The sequence below is a fragment of the Pituophis catenifer genome, unplaced genomic scaffold (genome assembly GCF_029215685.1).
Source record: "Pituophis catenifer annectens isolate HBS135680 unplaced genomic scaffold, rPitCat1.0.hap2 SCAF_2, whole genome shotgun sequence".
Taxonomy (NCBI): Eukaryota; Metazoa; Chordata; class Lepidosauria; order Squamata; family Colubridae; genus Pituophis; species Pituophis catenifer.
In genome coordinates, this window is record NW_027256882.1 from 98,209,369 (window position 1) to 98,230,185 (window position 20,817).

At 39.5% G+C, this 20,817-nt stretch overlaps 1 protein-coding gene across 1 annotated transcript in view; it reads left to right on the top strand.

Annotated features, from left to right (window-relative positions):
• Positions 1-20,817, top strand: part of MGAT4B (alpha-1,3-mannosyl-glycoprotein 4-beta-N-acetylglucosaminyltransferase B) — a 119,858-nt gene that overhangs the window by 63,542 nt on the left and 35,499 nt on the right. The window contains exons 2-4 of the mRNA XM_070937237.1: positions 7,000-7,179; positions 11,175-11,315; positions 15,460-15,593. Coding sequence (XP_070793338.1) covers positions 7,000-7,179; positions 11,175-11,315; positions 15,460-15,593 — 455 coding nt within the window. The remainder of the gene's footprint in view (positions 1-6,999; positions 7,180-11,174; positions 11,316-15,459; positions 15,594-20,817) is intronic.

Consider the following 20,817-nt stretch of genomic DNA (forward strand, 5'->3'; position numbering starts at 1 on the left):
TTAATGAGAGATGTTTGAAAAACATTTTGTTGATTGAAAATATAGAGAAATTCCTGTTGGTCATTTTAATGGTATATTGCTTAGTACAATGTGCACCAATGTACTAAAATTATATTATACATGTCTTTTTTACAGACTTGTCTTCCTGCTCTTATACAATAGCATTGAAAAAAATAGCTAAAACTACTAAGAACAGCTTGACAATATTTTCATAAACTGGAAGAAGAATAGCGATGACTTACGTATCTAATTTATTACTGTAAAGTAATTCCTTGAGTTTCAAGAAAATTGACAATTCCACTGAAATCTAACCACAGAATTCAAGCTTTAGCTTTGTAGGATTTCTTTCAGCTTTATGAAAATGCAAGCAGAACTGTCTTTGGACAGTTAGATGGGGTTTGCTTTCTAGCTCAAAATACTAATGCAATAATGTTTTTATTACTTCCAAAAATGGGTTTATTTGAGGTGATTACCTTTGAGACACAAATAATACATTGTATTTTTTGGTTTGTCTAAATTACCTGGTCTAAATTTAATGCTGAAGCATAAAATATGGTATGATTACCTAACTGAGCAAAGGGTTTTTAAGATCTGTTTCTGGTCTTAAGCAGTCTGGATTCCTACTGAGTATAGTTGGGATTAATTCATGAATTTTTGACTCTTCTTAAATCCGATTTGACTTGTGAATGCCTTGAAATTGCAACTTCATTGTTTAAAATGTTATAAAGTTTACATAATTGTCTTTTTACGTCATATTTCAATATTTTCAAGAGACAAACTCTGAGATGTTCCTGAGACATTCTCAGAAACAAGCCCGCCTAGGGCTATACCAGCTGCTGATTCCAGCAAAAACATGAGATTCTCCACTTCGTCATTGCTTTAGTCATGAGCCTGCTGGTTGATTTGAGACAAGCTACTTTCTGCCATTCTCGGCCCTTTTCCCTATAACAGCTTTTATAACACTATTTAAATATAAGCTTACTGTCCTTTGCATATTATTCAAACTCTTCTTTTAATCTGTTTTAGAGGAAGCTCTACTTAATTGGAAAGTGATACATACTGATATTTTGCCATTATGGAGGAAAGGCTGGAAGAGGAAGTGGTAGACAAGGGTCAACTTCTGTGTCCAGCTCCTGATTTTTAACCCTGTTGTATCGCTGTACCAGATTTTAATTTGTTAAAAATGTACTTAAACAGCATGCAACAGGATTGAAAAGTATAATGAGCTGTTCATTATTGTTTTTGCTGGTTGTGGTTACTGAAGTTTCCCTGTCATGTGTTTTAAATTTTCTGTAACGGTCCAGAGGATCTATTTTAAAAAGTTTTATTAAATTGAGGTTAATATTTCTGAAACAGACCAGGAGACTTCAACTGCAGTGTTTTCACCTGGACTGTTTAATATTTTAAATAAAGTATATATGAAATGAAGAAAGATCAATAATTAGGTATGAAGAATTTAGATCAAGGACGCTGCTCCTTCTATCTGAGGGTTCGATATGACACCCAGTTAGTCATTCTTTGTGGTTGTCTTTATGTGTTGTGTTGTGTACCTATATATAACTTATATCTGTTTGAAAATTACATTATATGTTTTTTTATTTATAAATAATCAATAAAGATCTATTTTTTTTAAAAAAAGGACGCTGCTCTGTTGCCTTGGGCAGAGTTCTTGGTCCTACTGAAGGACTACTCCTTCAGGGTCCAAGGTCTGTCAGATCTTTTTGTGTAAACAGTTCAGTAATATATTAGCCAGGTGGCTGGAGATATTTTGGTCAATGTTCGCTTTGAAATTCAAGGCACTAAAAGCTAAGTAGCAAATGTGCCAAGCTGCAAAACCTGGAACAATGTCAGATGCGTAGGTTTTCAAGTCGGTACAGTTCATTCACTAACTTGCAAAATACTTTGCCTGATGTGCTCCAGATCTCTTTGTATGTATGGACTCTTTTAGACATATTTTGTATTTTTTCATTCCCCACCCCCCCAGTTGTATATTATGGTACTAGAGAACAGTACTGTATATTGTTCAATAATACAGTTCTTCAAACTCTATCACCAAATTTAGCTCCAGTTTCATTCTGGATTCATAATGGCTAAAGTGGCTTAACAAAATGCCATACCTATGTTTGTGCAATATAGTATAAAGAAAAGAAATAAAACATATTATAGCTTAAATTGATGGCCTGGTTCATACAGTATGCTAAAGATTAACTGCAGGTCAGCCAGGCTGAACCAAAAAGATTCCCATCCCATTTGAGTTAGCATTTTGCACAAGTGCAATTTTTGAAATGAGTGTGAGTAGCTTTCTGTTAGTTAAATTATGTTCCCTAGGAATTCTACTTCTCACATCCCTACACACTCACCCTTCTTTCTCTCTGTTATATACATTATTACCTTCCTAATGGACTCTCGGTTCACTATGCAAGTCATCAAGCAGATCCCACTTATAGTACTAATGAGGAAAATAGTGTTCCTGGTGACTATAATATTAACCAGAGAATACAGGAGCTAGAGGCATTACCACTTAGTAATGATCTAAAGTGAACTCATATTTCTTTGTTGCAAAAAAATTATACTGCCTAACTTCCATCCAGTTCTGTCTTATGCTTAGGAACATGCTTTACAAAAGTCAGACATGTATAGGATATGTAAAATATATCTCAAGCACATCCAGAAAACCCTTCTATCAGCTTTTTTGTGTCTTAGGGCCCAGGAGGGCTGGCCAATACTTCATCATTAGCTCTTAGAAAAAAAGAATGTTTGACTAGTAGCAATATCCCTATACTTGCACACACACACACCTCACCCTCCTTCCCCAGTCTTCCTGATTCATGCCAAGAGTTGGCTCTTCCAGATTAAAACCTTTAAAACCAGCAGAGTTTCACATTTGATGTGTTTCTACTATAGTTAATGAAAGAAAATATTTTGGTAGGTATCTCAGCTTTGCAGTTTAATGAAAAATACAACACTATGTTGAAACAGGCAGACAATGCATGACTGATAATCAGTGACTTTTCCATTCTCTATGTGCTATAGATCTTCTAAAGAATTTGAGAGTTTTTATGTTGCTAAATAATCTTGATTTGTGCTACTGTACTCTTTCAAGGATTTGTATAAGAGATCTGGAAGTGAAAAAATAACATTCTTGACTTTATTTCAGAGTCCATCTTTTTTACAAAAATGCAAATTTGATCAAGTAAATATTACTAAATATTACTGTATTGCTCTAATAAAAGCAATTTTCCAATTTTTAAGATTGGAAAATTTATCTTATGAGTCAAGTTAGCAACTTCACTAATTTGAGCTAATTAATATTATGAAGAGCCACTTTCTTTTGTACTCATGAAAAACTGATTTTCTCAATATTTTATTTATGAATTTCCAAAATAGTTCAGACTAAGACTCTACGAAGCATATAAAAGTAGTTTAAAAATTATAAGTAATATAGCACTTCTTATGCTGGGAGCTTACTGCTTTCAAGTTGCAAAGCATTTCTGGAACAATGAGATGTTTACAAGTCTCTGAAAGGAATGAGAATGAGAACCTCCCTTGCTTGAGGAGGACATGGGGGGAGGGGAACCCCCCAGAGAATGCCTGCTTCAGCCTCTCTTGTCACAGTTCTTATTTATTTATTTATTATTTGGACTTATATGCTGCCCTATCTCCAAAAGGACTCAGGACGGCTCACAACAATAAAACACATAACACTTGTTAGGTGAAGGTTTTCATTAGGGATTCTCTGTGGCCCTGGGCAGAGTTGATATGAGATAGGCATGTGAATGCTCTTCATGCAGCAATCTGGCAGGCCCCTATCTTTTTAGCCTTCTGGAAGGTCATAAAGAGCAAGATCCAGTCCAAATGGACCACTGTGGTAGAGTGACGTGGGATAGCAGTTAGCTTGTTGCGGAGTCCCAGAAGGGTGGCTGAAGCACAGTATTTTGGTTCTGCTTTTTATGGGTTTTTTTTAATATTTAGGTTTTGTTGTGAGCTTCAAACAGTTGTGTTCTAGGATAGGTGGATAGATAGATAGATAGATAGATAGATAGATAGATAGATAGATAGATAGATAGATAGATAGATAATATGACAGTCAATCTTAGAAATATTTCACCTGCAATAAATTTCTTTACCATTCTATTTATGGATGAATATATAATAGCTCTTTAACTACCGTGTTTTCCCTAAAATAACACCCAACCGGAAAATAAACCCTACCATGATTTTTCAGAATGCTTGTAATATAAGCCTTACCCCCAAAATAAGCCCCAGTTAAGATCTGTCATCCAGACACATTTAGTACCGTATTTTCCCAAAAAATAAGACCTAACTGGAAAATAAGCCCTAATGAGTCTTTTGGAGCAAAAATTAATATAAGAACCAGTCTTATTTTCGGGGAACCATGGATAGTCCTTTGGATAAGGAGGACTAATGTGTTAATAACATTTTTTGTGAACTTATGAACTTTAGCTTTAGCTTTGCTGAAGCTATCAAGTATCTGATTGTGTTCCATTACATAGAATTACCTTGGTCATAAATGCTTTGAATGAGGTATACTTCCTTTTTCTATGCCAGTGGTGCCTGGGCAGAGCCATCTTCTGGTTTTCACTCACAGCTAAATTTAAACCAGGGAAGAAGGAACAAGATAAAAAGGAAGACTGTATAACATGAAATCAAGGCTGAGAGGAGTTACAGTTGCTATCATCTGCTGAAAAGTCATGTGAATTTGATTTTGCTCATCATGTTCCTCTGGCTAAATCAATTGTATGGTTTTATTTAGCACAGTTAGGAGAATCCTTAACAGTCTACAGTAATAATTAAATACTCACTCCATTCATTGATTTTCTTTTTCCAAGAGCTAACTTGTGAACCATCTGGCTAAGGGGGCAGTCTGAGGTCCTGGATCTTTCTTTAATTATTTATGCTGGCCTGTTTGTGAAGCAGCTGTCCCTTCATACATAGCTGGAAAACATACCTTCCACCTCCAGTTTTTTAAACCACAGCTAACCCACCACAGAATACTGATGGTGGAATGATGGATTCTTGTTTCTTTTTTTTAACTCTTGTACATTTTTTATATTAAAATCCTTTTCTTATAATTTTATTTTAGCCCCTTGGTTTTTTTCCCTTTCTTCTTAAACTGCTCATTGCTAAAATCCTGGACTTCCAAGTTGTACACAGGGTATCATAACTTTAGGAAATAAACAACAAACTGTTTAGATTTTTTTGCAGAGACTATTTTTGTGATTCCCCAAACAGCTACTCTCAAGCATACTTGTGCTACAGCAATAATAATTATAATATAATTTACCACAGAGAATTCCTGTTTTGAATATATAAGAACTAGTTTAGAACACTTTTGAAAAGTTAATCTTTATTTCAAGTATAGGTCTGTATTGATTCCTCAAAACATCTTGAGTTTTACAGAATGAATTTCCTGTCATAGGAAAGCCAAAAGAATATTTGCAGTACCGTGGGATTTCTCCTTTATCTGTCTTATTTTGAACACCATTTCCTTTTGATTAAAAAAAAACCTTAATAACATCATCACTCTTCTTGAACTTAATACAAGAGAAATTAGGAATATTGAATTAGTTACCATTTAGTATTTTCTAAAATATTTCTTTTGACAAATTAAAAATGCTAGGATTTGCTAGAATGGGTACAATCTTGTCTCTTATACAGTATCAATGGACCTGTCCATACATCAATATATTGTGTATTAACTGAATATATGCTCATATAAACAGGGCAATTTGCGCTTAGGTACTGCTGTATTTATGTGAAGATATTTATCTGCTTATTTGGGTTGCTCATAGTGTTATGTATCGAATGAATAACTGCTAACCCTGCTAAAGTGAAACTAATCTTTAAATGACCCTCACTGTTAGCGCCAACTGTTTTGGAGGGAAACTTCGAACATTCATGTTTGGGTGGGTTTTTCAAGCATTACGATTGGTTAAGACTCTGTGGCAGTGGTGGGATTCAAAAATTTTTACTACCAGTTCTGTGGGTGTGGCTTTGTGGGCATGGCATGGGTTTGTGGGCATGGGTTTGTGGGCATGGCAGGGGAAGGTTACTGCAAAATCCCATTTCAATTGGGAGTTGGGAAGCAGAGAATAGATGGGGGCGGGGCCAGTCAGAATTTTTACTACCAGTTCTCCGAACTACTTAAAATTTCCGCTACCGGTTCTCCAGAACTGGTCAGAACCTGCTGAAACCCACCTCTGCTCTGTGGGCCCAGAGTATAAATTACAGGCATTTGCCTGCTGTTCCTCAGTTCCAGTTTTGAGTCAATAAATGCTGTTGTAGCTATGCTGGTCTGGTTCTTGACTACTGAAACCCCCTACACAACACGTAGATAATCCAAAATCAGTTCTAACTAGATACTTTTCCTCAGCTGTGCATGCTATTATTTTCCTCCCTGAACTCAGCCTATTGCAACTAACTGTGCATGAACCAATAACTGGCCCTGTGCACCATTAATAGTTAAACAAATGAATAAAGTGAGTGCAATATCTAATTGTGCTTCTCTCTCTTTTCCCCATAAGTACTCTGACAGAGCAATTATATATATTGTGTGGCAAGCTTGCTGGTCAAGGTGACTTTCAAAGGAATCTGGTTTATATATAACCATTTACATACAGTATAACTTTGTTGTGGGCTGTTTCTAAAATGATTTGCAATATCTGAACTTCTGCCTAGAAGCACAAAACATGAATAGAATAACATATATTAGATTTTTTAAAGAATCTAATATAATTATTAGAATTTACCTGATTTGGAAACACATTGCGCTAATTAATATGTTCCTGTCTGGGCCAAAATATATTTGTTCTTTCAACATTAGCAGAAGAAAAAAAATGTTTTGCTTCTTCCTGCTTCCTCCTTCCTCCTTGGAAAGAATATAAAAAACTAGCAAAACTGTACATTGTTTAACATTACTCCCCAAAATAATCTTCCTTCCATTTGCAGCAATGTTACTTCTTTCTCGTCTCATTTCAGGTGACGTTGTGGATATCTATCAGCGAGAGTTCCTAGCACTGAGAGATCGTTTGCATGCTGCAGAACAGGAAAGCCTCAAGCGGTCAAAGGAGCTGAATGTAGTCCTAGATGAAATAAAGAGAGCCATCTCCGAAAAGCAAGCCCTACGGGACATAAATCGGACGTGGAGCAGTTTATCTGGTAAATCCGGCTTTTAAAAAGATGAGCTGTAGAGAAGTCTGCCTCAACCTGATGCCAAAGGCTGGAAGGTCTGGCAATTGGAATCCATCAAGCCTGGAAGCACCAGGGGTGGCTGGCCAGCAAAGAACATTTGCTATGCGGATGTTTTGTAGGTCACTGAATGTAATGACGGGGGCTTAAAGTTTATGAAAATGCATTGAATCATGATACTCGCCATGCATGAAATGATATGAAAATTATTTAAAATATTCTTGGTCCAGTGAAAACATATAGAGTTATGAACATGCAGGCTGATGTTGTAGAGGGAGGCTATTCCATTTAAGATCCCATATCAAGGTCCGTAGTTTTTTGCAACAAAATCATTCATTCCTGTGCTGTTATAGCGTTAGTTTTGTGTGAATACTGCTGCCTGATTTCTGTTTCTGCTGAAGCTTTCCTGCTTTTGTATAATTTAATTTAATTTAATTTAATGAATTCAATTTATATGCCGCCCGTCTCCGAAGACTCAAGGCGGCTCACAATATATTTAAAAAAATCATTATAAAAAACATTTAAAAATTAAAAACATTAAAAACATTAAAAACTCATTCACGCCATTCATGGTCAGATTTCGCCAGATCGCAAGAGTGAGATCAACGGCCCCAGGCCTGCTGGAAAAGCCAGGTCTTCACCGCTTTTCGGAAGGCCAATAGGGTGGGGATGGTCCGGACCTTAGGAGGTAACTGGTTCCAGAGAGTTGGGGCCGCCACAGAGAAGGCCCTCCCCCGTGGGCCCGCCAGCCGGCATTGTTTAGCTGACGGGACCCGGAGGAGACCAACTCTGTGGGATCTTACTGATTGCTGGGAGCTATGCGGCAGAAGGCAGTCTCGAAGATAAACTGGCCCTGAGCCATGTAGGGCTTTAAAGGTAATAACCAACACCTTGAATTGTAACCGGAGACCAATAGGGATCCAGTGCAGCTCGTGGAGAATTGGTGTAATGTGGGTGTACCTAAGTGCACCCACGACAGCTCGCGTGGCTGCGTTCTGGACCAACTGTAGTCTCCGAACACTTTTCAAGGGTAGCCCCACATAGAGCGCATTGCAATAATCTAACCATGAGGTGACAAGGGCATGACTAACTGTGAGGAGAGCCTCCTGATCCAAGTAGGGTCGCAATTGGTGCACCAGGTGAACCTGTGCAAAGGTCCCCCTAGCCACAGCTGTAAGATGTTGCTCTAATTTTAGCTGTGAGTCTAGGAGGACACCCAAATTGTGAGCCCGTTCTGAGGGAGACAATTTCTCCCCCCCAGAACCAAGGATGGACAATCAACATAATCTTTAGGAGGCAATACCCACAGCCACTCAGTCTTGTCTGGGTTAAGTCTGAGCCTGTTGACTCCCATCCAGACCCTCACAGTCTCCAGGCACTGGCACATCACATACACCGCATCACTGAATTGACGCGGGGTAGAGATATACAGCTGGGTATCATCCGCGTATTGCTGATACCTCACCCCGTGTCGTCGGATGATCTCACCCAGCAGCTTCATGTAGATGTTAAATAGGAGGGGAGAGAGGACTGAGCCCTGAGGCACCCCACAAATGAGGGGCCTAGAGGTCAACCTCTGTCCTCCTACCAACACCGACTGTGACCGACCAGAGAGATAGGAGGAGAACCACCGTAACACGGTGCCTCCCACTCCTAGCTCCCTTAGTCGTCCCAGAAGGATGCCATGGTCAATGGTATCGAAAGCCGCTGAGAGGTCAAGTAGCACCAAGATGGAGGAATGACCCCCATCTCGGGCTCGCCAGAGATCATCCATCAGTGTGACCAAAGCAGTTTCCGTGCTGTAGCCAGGCCTGAAGCCAGGCTGAAAGGGGTCTAGATAATCCATTTCCTCCAATGACCGCAGGAGCTGAAGTGCCACCACTTTCTCTACAACCTTTACCACAAAGGGTACGTTGGAGCCTGGATGAAAGTTCTTTACTTCTGCTGGATCCAGGGAAGGCTTCTTGAGGAGGGGCCTTACAACCGCTTCCTTTAATGGTTGCGGGAAGGCCCCTTCTCTCAAGGACGCATTAACTAAAGCCTGGAGCCAGCCTCGTGTCACCTCCCTGCTTTCCAAAACCAGCCAGGAGGGGCACGGGTCCAACAAACAAATGGAGGAACACATCACTCCTACAGCCTTGTCCACTTCCTCAGGAGTCACCGGCTCAAACTCATCCCACACAATAGGACTAAGACCTGCCCCCGTCATCTCGGTCGGAATTGCCCAATCAGAGTCCAGGTCCATCTGAATCTGAGCGACTTTATCCGACAGAAACTGCACAAACTCCTCAGCTCTACCCTGCAAGGGCTCCTCCACTCCCCCTACATTAAGGAGGGAGCGAGTCACCCTAAATAGGGTGGCTGGGCGCGAATCAGCGGATGCAATAAGTGCGGAAAAATGAGAACATTTTGCCACCGGTATCACCACTAAATAAGTCCTATTAAAGGCTCTTAAGAGTGTTCGGTCAGATTCGGAGTTACTGGTTACCTCCAGCGTCGCTCTAGATGTCTCTTCTGGTGCTTCATCTCCCGGAGCTCCTCGGTAAACCAGAGAGCTTTCCTGGATCCACCGCCATATCATTTTTCTCAATAGCTTTAGCCAGCTGGTCTCTAAAGAGAACTTGTAAACAATCCCCCTTTTGCACAGAAAAGTCTTCTTGCCCTTATGTGCTTTAATAATACATTGTTGTGTGTATAATAATAACAGTAAATTTATATGCCTCCTGACTCCCAGAAACTCTTGGGTGGATTACAGAGGGTTAAAAAAAACATTCAAAAACAAGAATACACAAAAATGAAAAACAAAGGAACAAGATAGTGAAGAAACAAACCTAGATAGAACAAGAGAAAGAAAGAAAGAAAGAAAGGGACTCCAGTCATCCTTGCTAAAGGCCTGGGAAAAAGCCACATCTTCTGGCCTTCGAAATACCAGTAGGGTGAAGGCTATTCGAATCTTAGGGGAATCTCATTCCAGGGTACAAGTGCTGCTACAAAGAAGACATGGTCCTGATAATGGCACTGTTTAGTCAATGGAATCTGGATTGTGTGAACCAGCCAGGCAGATACTGTGGGACACAGGCTGTCTCTCAAGTAACTAGGCTCTGTGCCATGTAGGGCTTTATAGGAAGCAACCAACTCCTTGAATTGCACCCAGAAACAAGCTGCCAACTAGGGCAGCTCCTAAAGCAAAGCTGTTACATTGGCATAGAAGAGAGGCCTTTGGAGAGTATAACCTCTGCTGCTTTAATAGACTGTGTCAAAATGTTTAAAATGAAGTGTATAAAGGATATAATTGCACTCAAAAGGCATATAATAGAAAACTCTTCTCATTTGAATTGAAATGTAAGATGTATGTTTCTAAAACATAAAATAGTGGTGTCATTTACAATTGGATTTCAGATCCTTACATACACTGGGTTTTTTTCCAATTAAAAACTTCTTTTCATGGGTACATTTGGATACAAGTGGCCCAAATTTAGAACATAACTTTGTAGTGTTATAGATTCAATATCCAAAATGTGCTATTAGTGAGGTTTGAAACATTTTTTGGTGAACTAATCTAAACAGCTGCATGGCTCTAATAAATATTAAAGAAAACTAGGTTCTGAGATTTGATAAACTGATGCTGTTACCTAGTTTGGGTAATAAAATCTGCAAGAAAACAACCTAGCTCAGAGAGCACCAGGGACTCCCGATTCCAGCCCTGAGCTACAAATATTCTCCTTTATTGATTTGATAAGTTTCTGTTTCCCTTCTTTCAAACAACCTGAGGAAGAGTGAAGCATGGCTGTTTAGGGCTTTAGGTACTTCATGCTAAACTTAAATGAAATTAGAGGATACAAAAGAAAAATATTGTACTATTTCACAAAATGGTTATCGCAATTGGTTAGACAGTGTATGAAATGGTTCTGTCCAGCAAAAGGGGCTGAATATATTATCCATGGGGTTCCCCTGTTTTTCCCCAGATGAAACTAAACTAAAACTGTGGAATATCACTAACAAGAATGTGCTGCATCTTCCAACCATCTTCCATCATTTGCCACATTTGTTGTCAAAGGAGAACAGCCTGCAGCCAGCCATTCATCTGGGACAAGGGCGCACTGGAGGTAAGTGGGTGCCAACCATTCAGTCAGTGGTTATTCTTTCCTAATCCTAGCTGGAGTCCCATAACAAAGCTCTGCCGAAGTATGACTTGCTTCTTTGTGGTTTGAAGTGGGAGCTCTCAAACTGGGTTTTGCCCTCATGGGGATCAAGAGCACTTTAGTCCCAATGCTTAAAGAGTTTTGCCTCAAAGATAGCACTTGAGCATTTTTCTGTATAAATTTTGATTTTAAAAAACTCAATGAAACCTCAATTTTTGAAAGTTTTATCACTGTTGTATTTGATATGCAGAATACATTTTAATTAAACAGGTTGTATATTGATATCTTACCAACCTCAATAAAATTATTAATACTATTCTTAGCAAGAGAATTACACAAATCCATTTATCATTCTAAGGATTGGGTATTGTAAAGTTTTAAAATCTTTGGAATAAGGCAGCTAATCAATTCAAATAAATATTATGATATGTAACTTGTAGTTTAAGGCATTGTGTGTGTTATATATATAACACACACACACACACACACACACACACACACACACACACACACATATATATATACATACATACTGCAGAGTTGCAGTTTGTCAGCAGAAAAAAGGCCCAGAAACTTGTGAATGAGATTTCACAGAACCAGGACTGTAGAACAACTTAGTTTACGTAGGTAAAACCTGGTTAGAAAGAATATGCATACATACATACATACATACATACATACATACATATATGTGTCTTCTCAAGTTTTCGCGGGGGTGTGTATGTAAAAAGTTAAAATCTCAGGTGTTTTTCCACGTCATTAAAAGTCTGTTAGTTGAAATGCTTAAAATCCTGGCTAAAATCCCAGTTTGAAATCCTCCAAAATCCCAACAAAACACTTTGTAAGGTCTTTTGAAACTCTGGCTAAAATCCTAACCAACACTTTAGTTTTCTTTTTGGCAAGTTTCGACAAGCTATCTAACTTGTCATCATCGGGCCCCTACTTTCAGTTTAGAAGCTGTGGGTATGCTGCGAGATCGGAGTTGTCGCTTTTCTTTGTTCGCTGCTGCTGATGTATGCTGGTTAGCCTGCAACTCTATATCCTGATTGGAGGGCAGCAGTTTTTTCTCCTGCTTCATTATCCTAGCTGCAGCCTGATTGCATGTTAAGGACCCAGCTTTCTCTGGTTCCCTATTACTAACTGTCAACTGCAAAGAAGGAAGGATTCTGGTAGGCATCACAACACCGCTAATTACTTGTTGAGATCTCAGCCTAGCCAACCGAGCCAACCGAGCCAAAAGATAGGCTGAGAAACGTTGCCAAAAAGAACACTTTTAAAGTGTTGGTTAGGATTTTAGCCAGAGTTTCAAAAGACCTTACAAAGTGTTGGGATTTTGGAGGATCTTAAACTGGAATTTTAGCCAGGATTTTAAGCATTTCAACTAACAGACTTTTAATGATGCGGGAAAACACCCAAGATTTTAACTTTGTGTGTGTGTGTGTGTGTGTGTGTGTGTGTGTGTGTGTGTTTCGTAGATTTTCGCGGATACAGGTATGCAAGTCTTGGCATATTCGGGTCTTTTCCCGTGTAAGACAAACACAACATCAAGACAACTTCTGCCCTGACCAAAAATAGCCAATATCTTAAGAAACCCCAAAGACAAGATCCATCTAGAAAACCAAGGAGTCTATGAAATACCATGCAAAATCTGCCCAGCCACATACATTGGACAAACCAATAGGAGAATAAATGCACGCATCGGAGAACACAAGAACGTAATCAGAAAAGAAGAAGAAACTTCCTCCCTTTTCCAGCACCTTAAAACAACAGGACATGAAATTGATTTTGAAGGAACCAAATTAATCTCCAAAACTGAACAGTTCAACAAGAGAATAATTATGGAAGCCATCGAAATAGAGAAACACCCCCATAACATGAATAAATGTGACGATACCTCCCACCTACCAGACATCTGGAAACTAGCCCTAGTCAACACACGAGCCCCAGCCACAAACATTGACACCAGACCCAGGATAACACATGACACCACCAATCATCCTTACCAGATTCAAACCCACTCCCATCCCATAGACGAAATGCAACCACCATCCAGGGGCCGGACCACGGCAGCATCGCCAGCTGCTGTGTCCCCCCCCCCCGATCCCCACACAAAGCAAACTAACACACGCCATGAGCACATGACAAGACCTCAGACTCGGAGCCAAACCAAAGCCCGGGATGTGGCATCATAGCCATCTGCTCAAGACAATACATCACAGAACTCAGAATGTTACAACACTAAAGCTCAGGATGTTACAACACAGCCAACTACCCAGGATATTGCAGCACAGGACTCAGGATGTCACAACACTAGAGCTCAGGATGCTACCACACAACCCATTATACCCAGGTCGTTACAACACAAAAGACTAATGGGCACACAGCTAGGACCTCGACCACACAGGATGTTACGAAACAGCTGACTAATCTGCAAACATCAACTCCATCAACTAATCAAGATGTAACAACACAGCCAACCAACCCGCTTACAACAACAAAACCAGCACTCCCCACCTCCCCACCAGTATTTATAGACAGATGGCATCTCCGATCACGCTTTGTTTGCACAAGCACGAAGCCGAAGACACCAGCCTGAAGATGACGAGTGGGACCTCGTCGAAATGTCGCCAAGATACTCTCAATCTTACATGAGAAAAGACCCGAATATGCCAAGACTTGCATATATATATATATATATATATAATCTCAGGCAATTATGCTTTATTCTGCAGAGATGTTTTTAAAAAACTATGGTTTACTATGTGTGAACATTAACAATATCATTTAGATTGTGAATTGCTTTAGTATTATAGAATCAATTATACATATTATAATAAAATATATAAAAAATATATAAATATATTATATTGTATTTCCTACATATATATGTAGAATTTTTTATGGCTATGTTAGAATTGGAGATCAGGATACATTGCACAAGCATAAACTAGTTTATTGTCAATGCAAAGACAGGGTATATAAGGATGACATTACAGTCCCTCTTTATACATATGATTGGATATAGCAGCAAGGCATTTCATCAAATAAATGATATCATTGCTTAGTAAGGTCATGAAGCAATTAGAGAATCACTGTGGGTCAGAATTGCAAAGGCGATGAGGTTGTAAAAGAAGAGGCAGCATTTCTGAACATAGGTTCTTTCGAGAGAGTTATTTTCTTCTGCTTTCCCAGAGCTCTGTTCATCTCCCAGTTCTTTGTTCAATTTATCAGCATTCCATGGCCTTCTAAATTGGCCTTAAAGTTTTAAGAGCCAAGAAGACAATTTTAGTTTCCTAATTTGACTCCATCTACTGAGCCAGCGCTTTGTTTTCCCTGGGACAATGTATTTAGGTAAGGGCTTAGTCTCCTCAAATGTCCTATATGTACCATATTTACATCAATAAATTTTCCTTAATTACCTATTAATTGGAGGATTTATAGATTAATAGTTGTGAATGGAAGTACAGATAGATGCAGAGTTCCAAAAAGATGAAGATTATTCTTTGCCTGAGAAGGACTACTTGCCTGGTGAATTAACCCTTTTCATAGTACCTGAATGTTGGTTTCCTTTCCCTTTCTCTTTTCCTTTCCTTTCATCTAGTTATCTTTGCACCTTGCTTTATCCCCAACCAATCTTGTTCTCATCCTTTTCTTCCCTCCCCAGTGAGCTGCTGAATTCATACCCAATGCTAAGTCAGGATTTTTAAGTCAGGACAGTGCTTTGTTAAGTAACTCATAATTGCTTGGTTATTGCATTATCAACCAGCCTAACAGAACATAAATGAAAAGTGCACCATAACAGAGTGATACTGCAGAACTTAACATTTTGAAATACTGGTATAAAATAAAAGGTTTTCTTCTTGAGTCTCTCTTCAGGTTGTTGTTTTTTTAAAATACTGTTGTCTTTTTTTTTTTTTAAAGAAATTTTCTTTGCAACTGCTGTAATGATCGGCATAGAATGTCCTTATTTATTAGTTCATATCCAAGAATATAGGTCAACTGACAGAACTGAGAATTGAACTCCTTTTGAAAGTGGTGTGAGATAGTGAGAAAGTGTTTGGTTGCTAGCAAGATAATTTCACATCTGCTTTGTTTTGCTCTTTTACAGTATCAATAGTCATGGGGATCCCCAGTGTCAAAAGGGAGGTCCACTCATATTTGACAGATACCCTGAACTCCTTGATCTCCGAGCTCAACCAGCAGGAGAAGGAAGATTCTGTCATTGTCGTCCTGATTGCTGAGGTAACATGAGTGTCCTTTTGCTTTTGAATCTGTCTTTCATAGCTCTATATCCTCATTTTGTGTGCTTGGCAGAAACCTGGTACTGAACTGGGAAGCCACAGCTAGTCATAAGATAGCAGGATGATTTTCACATGATTATGAGCCAACTTTTCCTTTGGCACAGAGAGAGAAGTCTAATTTCAGGCTGCTGTCCGACAAGGATCATCAGCCATATCCTGTCAATGGGTCCCAGTAGACTATTTCAAATGTGAAACAATGCTTGGGCGTATTCAGCTGTGGAGGGTCAATATGTTAGCAGAAGGCTGTTTACTGCCTTATGAACATTTATATACGTCCTTTTAATCTCAGTTGTACTGGGTTAGTTGGTTGATGTTTGTTCTTAGAGAGTTAGAGGGACTTGTTTACTGAAATGCTATCTCCAAAAGAGCCTTGATGATATTCTCTCAGGATTTGTTGCAGAAATAATAAGATAATAATAGAACTGAGAACTGAGCTGAAACCTAGGCATGTGCTTTTTCTAAATGAATGCCTTTAATCAAAACAGATTTTGAACTCTAGAATTAGCATGACCGTAACACATTAATAAACAATGGCTACAGTTTATCTTATGATTTATAAGCATGTGTATATGCATGTTTTCTCACTGTGTTCCCACTGTGGTTATTTATTCTCAAGTTTGAAATACAATTGTTTTCTTTTCAAAAACCTTTAAAACAACAGGATCTTTTGCATCCTGCTATTGTAGAGAGAAAAACATTTTAATGTTCACTTTCAGTTTTCATTTCCAACATTTTTGGTTAGGATGTGATTGTCATGTTTTAATATTTTGCTCCACACCATTAAGGAAAAAATGTTCTCTGTTCAGAAAGCAAAAAATATTCTTAGTGGAAAAGAGGATGTAAAGTTATGTGACCTAATTTGGACAATAAATTCAAGCATATAAAGAAGGTCCATCATAACTGTTGTGGCTCAGTTAGATAGTATTGGCAATAGGGACAGCTGGACTTTGAATAAAATTCTGGATGTGTAACCCAAGTGAACTCACTAGCACAGCCATTTTGATTTTGCCAGCCTTACTCCCAACATGTGTATATCTGGGACACAACAGGGGCAATAGGTTTAGGATCGTTGGTCCAGAACATTCACTGAAAGCCAGATGGCTGACTCTGGGCCAGTCACTCTGTCTCAGCTCAACCCAATTTACAGGATTGTTGTGGGGAAAGGAAGGAATATTATGTATGTTTGCCACCTTCAGTTACTTCTGAAGTAATAAAGGTGGGATAAAAATCTAATAAATAAATTTGTACTACCCTGTTTAACCCAAAATAAGACATCCCCTGATAATAAGCCCAACTGAGCTTTTGAGTGCATGGCAATAAGGCCAAGCACTTATTTCAGGGTTCAAAAAAATATAAGACAGGGTCTTATTTTCAGGGAAACACTGTACTACTGAACTGTGATAAACACTGAATAATTGCAATAGCTTGCGGGAGTCAGCACCTCTCCACAGGTCTGTCACAAAACATCCAAACCTTAAATACCTACCTTTCTCTTGTTGAATAGTAAGTAGAATTTCAGTACAGGAGATATAGTATTTTCTCATAACTTTGGCTAATCTTTTATCATAGGAGAAGATAAAGGGAATTGAGAGAAAAAGTAACTTTACTTTTAGTTAATTGATATCAGTGGTGGGATTCAATTTTTTTAACAACAGGTTCTGTGGGCGTGGATTAGTTGGGGGTGTGGCTTGGCAATCATGTGACTGGGTGGGCGTGGCTAGCTGGTTACGTGACTGTGTAGGCATGGCTAGCTGGTCATGTGACTGTGTAGGCGTGGCTAGCTGGTCATGTGACTGGGTGGGCATGGCTATGTGCATAGGGACTACTCAGAGGGCTGAAAAAAGTAATTTCTGACTGGGCCTCGCACTTTTGACCGGTCCTCACACTTATGACCATCCTCACATTTATGCCTGTGCAGCTTTCTTAACAACCATGTCACTCATTTCACAACTCCTTCTCTTCACCATGGTGACAAGATAGGGCAAAAACGTAAAATGTGAGGACAGTCGTAAGTTCGAGGACTGGTCAAAAGTGCGAGGACCAGTCAAAAATAACTTTTTCAGCCCTCTGAGTAGTCCATATGCACAAAAGGACTACCCAGAGGGCTGAAAAAAGTGATTTCTGACAGGTTCTTGCACTTTTGACCGGTCTTCGCACTTATGACTGGTCATCATTTATGCCCGTGCAGCTTTCTTAAAAACCATGTCACTCATTTCACAACTGCTTCTCTTCACCATGGTGACAAGATAGGGCAAAAACGTAAAATGTGAGGACAGTCGTAAGTTCGAGGACTGGTCAAAAGTGCGAGGACCAGTCAGAAATAACTTTTTCAGCCCTCTGAGTAGTCCATATGCACAAAAGGACTACCCAGAGGGCTGAAAAAAGTGATTTCTGACAGGTTCTTGCACTTTTGACCGGTCTTCGCACTTATGACTGGTCATCATTTATGCCCGTGCAGCTTTCTTAAAAACCATGTCACTCATTTCACAACTGCTTCTCTTCACCATGGTGACAAGATAGGGCAAAAACGTAAAATGTGAGGACAGTCGTAAGTTCGAGGACTGGTCAAAAGTGCGAGGACCAGTCAGAAATAACTTTTTCAGCCCTCTGAGTAGTCCATATGCATAAAAGGATACAGCAATAGAGAGGGATGAACCAATATTACCCTTCATCCTCATCTCTAATCTTAATCAAATTCAATTTTTCCCTTCTATTCTATATTATACCCCTTCCCATTGTCATCTATTTTTATATCCATCCTCACATTGGTTAATTATGTAATATTACAGTTGTTTAATATGAATTCAACATTTTAATATAAATCAATTAGTTATATAACTACCTTTTTTGTATATTAATCAATATGAACATGAATATTCCAATTAATTCCATGCAATCCAATTTCTTACAAATCAATTAATTATATTTACCAATAATAATAAACCAAATAATTTCCCCCATATATTCCTCCAAACGACAACTTAACCATTTCTGCTTTCAGAAATATACAATTAATAGTATCTCAATTATTACAATTCCCTAGTTAAATAGAGCTTTTTTTCTTTTGTGTTTTAAAATCTTGAACTCTCCTCTTTTTCCCTAAATTTCCCATTGTTTGCACCTACCTTTTTTGATGAGGAAAAAGAAAAGAAATCTGCCTGCCTAATTATCCAACGTTGCAGCAACAGCAAAGCAGTTTCAGTTTCGTTTTTCAGGATAGCTAGAGGAAAAAAAAATTGCTCCAGCAAGCAGCAGAGCCCTGAGCAAAACAGCTGAGACAAATCAGCTGAGACTCGGGAGCCGATCTAAGCAAGGGCTAATTAGCCTATGCTGAAGATCCGCGGGCCAATAAAATTACAAAAAAACACCGAACCATTTGTTAAATTGCTGGCTCGCCCGCCCCTCGCCCACCACTATTTATTGGCAATAAATAGTGGTGCGGAGGGGTGGGGCAAGCCAGCAATTTAACAAATGGTTCGGCTCCACCACTGGCTATAGGGCGACCCTTTGAAGCCCCGCGGCAAGAATTTAAACAGTTTTTTTTCCTCTAGCCGTCAGCTGGGACTCTGGAGGCAGCAATAGATTGGGAGTGGGCGGGGTAAGCGAACGGCCGGCGATCCAACAGAGCAGAGAGTGAGGGTGAGTGAAGGCGTGGAAGCTGCTTTCTCCATCCTGCTCTCTTGTGTCCGGAGCTGGTGGGGAACCACATGGCAGCCCACATGGATCCCAGGCAATGGAACTCAGGCTAGGGAAGGGGTGGGCAATTGTGGCTCTTTTACAACCTGTGGCCTTCAACTCCCAGAATTCCTGAGACAGCCAAGCTGTCTCAGGAATTCTGGAAGTTGAAGTCCACAGGTTGTAAAAGAGCCACAATTGCCTACCCCTGGCTACGGTAGGCTGGTGCCGCGCCGGTGGGAGGCAGGGCGGGGCGAGGGGCAGGCGAGCCAGCAATTTAACAAATAGTTCGGTGTGCTGCGGGGCCAATAAATTACAAAAAAACACCGAACCGTTTGTTAAATTGCTGGCTCGCTCGCCCCATTTATTGGCAATAAATAGTAGTGCGGAGGGGCGGGGCAAGGGGCGGGATGAGCCAGCAATTTAACAAAGGGTTTGGCCGAACCCCCTAGAACCGGCAGAATCCAAACACTGATTGATATGTTATATTATACAAATAACAATGTAAACTTTACCATTAGCAAAAAGCCTTACTGTAATGGTATGTGGGAATGACCTTTGGAAACAGGGAGAAGCAGCCAAAGGATCAGTCAGATAAAAGCCATCTTAGTCCACAGCAGGAATGGAGATGGGCCAAACAGCTCAGAAGGAACTCTCCATAGTTTCTTAGGCCAGGGGTTCCAAAATCCTGGTTTGTACACCGGCAACTGGCTGCGGCATGCCAGAAACCAGGCCACACAAACAAGCAAAGCCCCATCCGCGGGATACAGGCAGCATGTGAAACCATGCCTCCTCTGGTCCACAGAAAAATCTCTCAAGAAAAGAGGAAAAACCTCTCCACGGAACCAGTCCCAAAAGGTTGGGGGGTCACTGTCTTAGGCTATAAAGGGGACACTGGGAGAAATGAACTTTCAGCCAGGCAGGATTCTCTTGATGCAACTGTACAATTAGGTGGAATTAGCTCACTTGGCCATGCTTCCTGTCTTGTCTATTTCACAAGGTTAACATCTACTTTGCCAGTAAACATATAACAGTCATGCTTAACCTCCACTAAGGGTGTTTATAGAGTCAGTAGTGGAAAAACGTGTACTTTAAAAATACTTGAATAGTCACTTGATTAAAGTGACTATTCAAGTATCTTTAAAGTACACTTTTTTTTAGATAGAGTTGCTGGTCTTTATTGCTGTCATCATCAGCCACAGAGTAGAGAAAGATTTGTGGTTGATCTAGTTGCCCAGATACCTGACATTTTATGATTTTTTGGTATTTTAATTTTTTTTCTTTTTACTATACTACATCGACAATGAAAATAATGCAAAACAATGTACAAACTTTTAATTAAATTCAGGTAGTGTATTGCAAAATGTAGAGAATGGGAAAATCCAAAAGCTACATTCCCCATTTTCTAACCATGAGGTCTGCTACTCAGACTCAATATTAAGATGGTATTTGTAGACTGAATGCATGAAGGTAATGCTGGACTGTACCAA